Source organism: Sprattus sprattus (genome assembly GCF_963457725.1).
Source record: "Sprattus sprattus genome assembly, chromosome: 1".
NCBI lineage: Eukaryota > Metazoa > Chordata > Actinopteri > Clupeiformes > Clupeidae > Sprattus > Sprattus sprattus.
Genome location: NC_137920.1, coordinates 72018191 through 72024709, shown reverse-complemented (window position 1 = coordinate 72024709; position 6519 = coordinate 72018191). Strand labels below are relative to the sequence as shown.

Here is a 6519-nt window from a genome sequence, read left to right as displayed (position 1 = left end):
TGCGACATCATCACCAACTACGGCTTTGTGCACATGAGCGAGGAGGAGGACGCCAAGAAGGCTGTGGCCGAGCTAAACAAGAAAAAGCTGCAGGGCTACAGCATGACGGTGCAGTTTGCCACCACTAGGGTGCGCAACGCCACTAAGATCCATGTGGGCAACATCCCCGAGGGCGTGGCGGCTCTGAAGATTCGCAAGCTCTTCCAGGAGTATGGGAAGGTGCTGGAGTGCGATGTGCTGAAGAAGTATGCGTTTGTTCACATGCAGCGCCACAAGGAGGCCATGGACGCCATCAAGAAGCTCCACAACTCAAAACTTGAGGGACAGACCATATTTGTCTCCCTCTCGCACACCAACCCGGGCAAGAAGGCCCCCGACCAGTTCCCCGATCACCCCTATCCGCCCCGGCCGTTCCCCCCGCTGGGCGACCCCCTGTGCTCTGCCTACCCGCCCCTGCGAAATCGCCCCCTAAACCACCCCCTCCCGCCCCCGCCCGGTCGCCTCCGGCCCCCTCCTCTACCCCCACCCCACCCCATGCGCCTGCGCCCGCCCCGCTCCGTCTATGAGCACGACCCATACGACCTGCCTGCCCCACCCCCACCTCGGCCCCTCTATGACCACAACAGGCTGGACGGGCCCATGCGCCGTCACGCCATGAGCCCTTATGAGTCCCCCTTCGAGCGCCGCCTCCTGCCCCCAGCCTCGCACCTTTACCGGGACCGCAGCCCGCTCCGGCCCGTGGCGGGCCCACCCATGCCGTCCGCACGCCACCCGCTCAGCCGCCACCCAGGCCGACCTCTGCCGCCGGTCCCCTCCTTGGCCTCCATAGCTAGGTCGGGCCCGCCGTATCAGCGCTTCGCTGGCGCCTCTCGCTTCGACCAGGATGAATACTATTATTAACGGCAGAAGAGCTAGGCACAGCTTCATCTGTCTGTCATTAGTGCGCATGAAAACTGAATTGATGTTTGTCTGCTTGTGTCTACAAACAATAACACGTGGTAGATGCAGTGTTCTTTTGAATTTGTTAGTAATATTACACAAAAAAACGGGAAGCGACTAAATTTATCAATTAAATCAGTTATCTTTCCATCTCCGCTTTATACGGGTAAGAGAACTGTTAACAGTATGTAAAGCAAAGCCTTGTCTGCTATCAGTAGGCACCCGCCAGCTTCAGTTTGTGTTTTTGTTTTTGTCAATCTTGCACCTTAATCCTTGACGCCTACAGCGTCTTGGGGCGAAAAAACGTTAAATTATATCCAACACATTTTGTTTGTCTGTTAACTTTTAAAGAGACAAACATTTTTTTTTTTTTTTTTACTGTTTTCCGCCATTGTTTCTCTTTGAGTGCCCCAAATAAAAGTGAAAGCCACTGTGAAAGCCACTCCGTGCTCCTTTCCTTATATATATTTTCACTTCCTGCGTGCAGTAATCCACACCCCACGCCTGACAGACCACAGCCTCATCTGTACACTCCTGTACTAAAGTATTGCCTTGAATCCACCCATTACACACAGCACTACTGTTCAAGTCCACAAATCTGCCACGCCCATTTGCATTTGCATGAATTGATGTCAGTACTTCTTTACAGAAACCACTTGTCATTTTCAGAATTGTACGTAATGTAGGGTAAACAAAACGCATTAACACACATTTTACAGAACAGTAGAAAATACAGTTCCTCGGGTGAAATGCATACACGTTTCTGTATTTATTTAGATCCATTGTTTTATGCGTGAGAGTCATACCACAATTGAGCAGTATTTGCAGCCAATTTCCAACTCCCTGCTATGGAACACTTTTTTTTTTTAAAGAAATGTGGTTATATTCTTGTGTTAATGCTCGAATGCTCAGTAAGTCATGAGACTTGCGGAAGCTTGCGGCTACACCACATTAATAACGCTAGGCAGCTGATGTACTAGGCTGATTACCTGCATGCAATACCGGGGCACAGAAGTGTAGAGTCTGCTTGACCATTACACCGACTGCTGTGTGTGTGACAAAGCATCTGTCTCATCTCTCCGCCTCGAAAGACCTCCTCCTATATCCCCAAACACAAGCTGTCCAGACGGAGGTAAGAATGAAGCCCTTCCCCATAGCTTCACCCTTGGCCAATGCCAGTACTATCAAGTGAAGTAGGCAGACTTCATGGTTTGGCTGGACACTAGTGGTGAGAAAAAAAAAACGGCTGTACAGGGTAAGTATTTAAAATTCCAATCTTCAGATCGTCAGAGTGGGGGTTTTTTACTCTTAAAACTGCATTGATTTATGTATTGCACTGAATAATGTTGTACTCTTGAATGCAAATTATTATTTTATTACAGTCTTGTTACTGGCAAGCTAGATGACAGCACCCTGTCGCGGATGCTGACTGGAAACCCTTCAGACTGAGGCCTGACAGCTCTCAGATTGATTGGTGGGTCAGTCAGGTGTAGAAGTCAGGTGTTTCATTCATTATTGTCATTGATAATCACTTGTTAGATGCGTCCGGCATCTCTATAAGAGGGTATGTCCGTCCGTCTGTCGGTCGGTCGGTCTGTCTGAAACGCATTCTTTCAATTGTAATTCCCTCCTGTGTCCACAAGGTGGCAGAGTTGAGTTGACGCATCTTGTTGTCCGCTCGGACTTGTTCTAGAGTAGATCCATGCCTGAGGGCTGCACCTAGTCAGCTTTCTTTCTTTGAACCTGCGTGGTGATGCGTGCGACTTGGAGAGAGAAGCCCCCCTAACAGGTCTCCCATAGTCTGATGAAATTGAAGTTGAGGCTCCAGACTAGCGTTGGGCTGCGTCTGTGTGTTCACATGAATGTCTGCTTGTTCCCACTCTCCTCTCACGGCCTGTCTGCCTCTTTCTTTCTTTTTCTATCCCTCCCTTCCTCTCTGTCTCTCTCTCCCTCTCTATCTCTGTCCTCCAATTATCCCTCTGTCTCTCAACAGCAGAATTATCATCTGATGTCCTGATGCCAACAGCGTCTCTTTCCCGGTATTGAAGCCATGCCTCTCAAGTCTCACATAGGTATTTTATCTCTGTCTGTAAGCATGACTGATTTAAGAACAACTTTGATCAACATGTATATTGTATTATATAGCAGTGGTTCTTAACCTTTTTGGAGGTACTGAACCCTGCAAGCTTCATCCGTGCATTCGTCGAACCCTTAGTAATTTGAAAAATAAAATATGATTCCTTCAAAACGTAGGTATATTTAAGAACCACTGTTATATAGTATTATGCGATTTGCGAAACATTTAGTACCTTGTAGTAATCCATCCGTAATGAAGCCTGACTTTATCATATCTCTTCCATCTGACTGAGAAGTGCCCGCCGTGCATTCAAAGGGTCTTGAAATAACCATGTTCATATACACATGAATTGTGGGTCCTGTAACAAAGAGGGGTATTTGCATCCTGTTCAAGAGGTTTGCATAGTTCACTCACTAGGAGTGGTTGAGTTATGGCAGGATCTAGTCTGTGGGTGCCTGAGCTGCCTCTGCTGTTGAAGTCTTTTGTTTGATTTGTTTATTTGATGAAGAGGGACAGTGTGCATTAATAAACATTAAAATGTGAATGCACCCACTTGGAGCCAAAAGGCTAGTTTCCATTGGCAGTCCCCCAGCCAGAGTGAAACTGGCTTAAGATAGATGTTATGTGTATGCAGTATTTATAAGGGAGATGAGTGTGTGTGGAAGTGATATTAGTGACAGAAAACAACAATAAACTGAACCTATTTCACAGCATCTGATTGCATTTCTTTATTGTCAATGAAAATCAACTGTATGTGTTAAAGGAACTAAAGGAAGGTTTTTTAAAGGGTTTTTCTTTTGTTTTGTTATCCCATGGGTAAACCTCAGATGAAATCTTGCAGTCTAATAAACTGTTTTTATAGCCACCAGTAAATGCATGCTGCTCTCCAACACCTTCTGTAATAATAACAAAATGTGTGTGGCTGTAGTTGGGGGCACAACTGCAACCTCCAGACAGTTTGTGTGGCTGTAGTTGGGGGCACATGACTCCAACCTTCAGACAGATTGTGTGGCAATGTTTGTGGGGGCACATGACTCCAACCTTCAGACAGATTCTGTGGCTGTAGTTTGTAGAGCTGAAGTTGGGGGCACGCCTTCAACTCTCAGTAACACTGTCTACCTGTTTACTTGAGCCTTCACTATAAAGTACCCCTGCCTTGGACATTTTACTGAGTAAAACTTTTTCGTGTCTAATTACTGTTACACTTTAATGTGCAGTCTGTCCACCAAAAGCTGACATTACCTAAATCATTGTCTTCTAACTCCTCACATTCAGCCACAAGATGGAGCTATACACTCGGGACAGATTGCTCAGATTTGTTTTGTATTGGCCATAATGAATTAACAGTTCATTTAAAAAAATAAAAAATAAAATATGAAAATATAAAAGCAGCATATAGCAGCAACCCGTTCTTGTTTCGGTGGACTATTAGCATTTGACTTGCTCTACACTGTTGCACTGTAGCCTAGCCTAATCTAAAGCCGGTGAAACAAAATTAAATGTTTTGTTACGCATAGATAGATGCTAAATTCCTTGTGCTGGTTGGTTGGGGACCGCGGCCAATCCTCTCACTGTCACATGCACGTAGGCCTACTCATACCCAACAGCCTACCCTTACTAATATTACAAACATAATAATGTTAATATAAATGTTGTTTAACATATATATACATGTGTATAACATACATGGTATTCACTACAATTAAAATTATAATAATACAAATGTGTTTCAACATAATTCAACGTAGAAACTTTGAAATGTCTCAAACAACATTTGATGTAGTAGGCCTGGTTGAAGGCTTATTTGCCATAAAGATATCTTAAGCACTTAAGAGGCACTCATGCGCTGTAATAGAGATAGGACGAGGCATGTAACTGCTACTTTTCGCCCAATGCTTTAAATAAACCACGTGATGGCGTCATAACCACAAACTTATTTTCGCATAGCTTTTAGCAACGCCTTTTTTCAAAGCCGTTTTTTAAATTATTTCTTTTGAGCCCACTTCTATAATGGTTTCGCCTGTTTGCCTATTCACGTTAACAGTGGGTCTGCATTGTGTCTAGTTTGTGTGTTATTATGACTATATCTGACATAGATTTGCCTAAGCGGTCTCGTAGTGGCTATTGGGTGTTGTTCCTGTGTGCAATAACACAACACATTAGCCAATTTGCCATTTTCAGCAAATTCACCGAGGAATTGACCACGCCGCTCCGGTCCTGAAGCTGCGCACGCTGAAACCAACGTAACAACGCTCACCGTTCCCACCAGGGAGAAAGAGAGGGGAGGAGAGACGCATCCAGAATGACGACACCCTATATGCGTCAAAAATAAATAAATCATATTTATATAAGCGTCCTGCAAAAGGTGGCTAGTTAGGCGAGTCAAATAGGCAACAAAGGTAGACAAATGAGGCAAAGGGAGAAGATACAACACAAATGACCGCGTTTTCCTTGTGTGAATGAGGTGGAGCTGCCGGCAGAAGGCTTGTTTCAGGGAGGGATGTGAAGAGAACGCAAACAGCTGGATGACAGAGCTACGTACGGTACACTTGTCAACGGAGTGCAGATGATACACGAAAGGGTGGTCCTCTAAGCGATGTACTTACATGGAAGATAAAGATTGAACGAAAATGGATTTATTTCCCGGAATATTCTTCACAGCACTGCGGTTCGTGAAATCAAGCTAGAGTTCCTTCTCAACGGGAGAAAGTAGCATTATTTTTATTCCAGTTTCAATACGGTCCAGGTTATTTCTCTTTTGGTCATAACCAATTACATATTCTGTCGACAAGGCACCGTCGGTAAAGGGATGGCAGGAATAATGGTATGAGATCACAATTAACCCGCTGGACGATACGACATCCATTCTTCAGACTACAGATGTACAACCTCCGGAGAGAACACGAGTTTTAAAAACGGTTTCTCAGCAGACTGCAGTCTAAGCAAGAGATCCTCTTGTCGGTGAGATACTGATGCATTAGCCCTTATAAACCGGACAGGAGGACTGGGCTACTTGTCTCCAAGCGTAAACTTTCGCCTACATTATGGATGTGGAGTTTAAAGATAGCTTCTAAAGTGACCAATTTCATGTGGATTTTGCACGACGTATTTTCAGGTGTGTATTGTGAAGCGATATGTGCAGTTTTGCCTGTAACAACGTTATGTCAGTAGCCTGTACGGGCTACGGGCTACGGGCTGACACAAGGGCAGCCCTACCACATAGGGCCCACGTGTCCAGAAGTAGCCTATCTGATGCCTAACCAATTAAGTTGATGTTACATCTGGCCTGTTACGTGTAACCCAATTAATATCCCTTACATTTTCCTGTAATGGACTATGTGAAGCTGTATTCCCAAAGCGACACCTAGCCTACTGTTTTGGAACTTCAAAGGTTTGTTTTAACCGGTTGCTTATTTATTTACCCTACAGATTGACCATACGACAAAACCGGTCGTTTAAAGTATTCGCAACCAAGTTCCGCAACCCGGCGGGGGTCTGTGATT

At 45.1% G+C, this 6519-nt stretch overlaps 1 protein-coding gene across 1 annotated transcript in view; it reads left to right on the top strand.

Annotated features, from left to right (window-relative positions):
* LOC308362666 (uncharacterized protein) overlaps positions 1 to 1291 on the top strand; it is a 2653-nt gene extending 1362 nt beyond the window's left edge. The window contains exon 2 of the mRNA XM_080835395.1: positions 1 to 1291. This exon is cut by the window's left edge and continues 198 nt beyond it. Coding sequence (XP_080691521.1) covers positions 1 to 900 — 900 coding nt within the window. The 3' untranslated portion in view covers positions 901 to 1291.
* The last annotated feature ends 5228 nt before the right edge of the window (positions 1292 to 6519 follow it).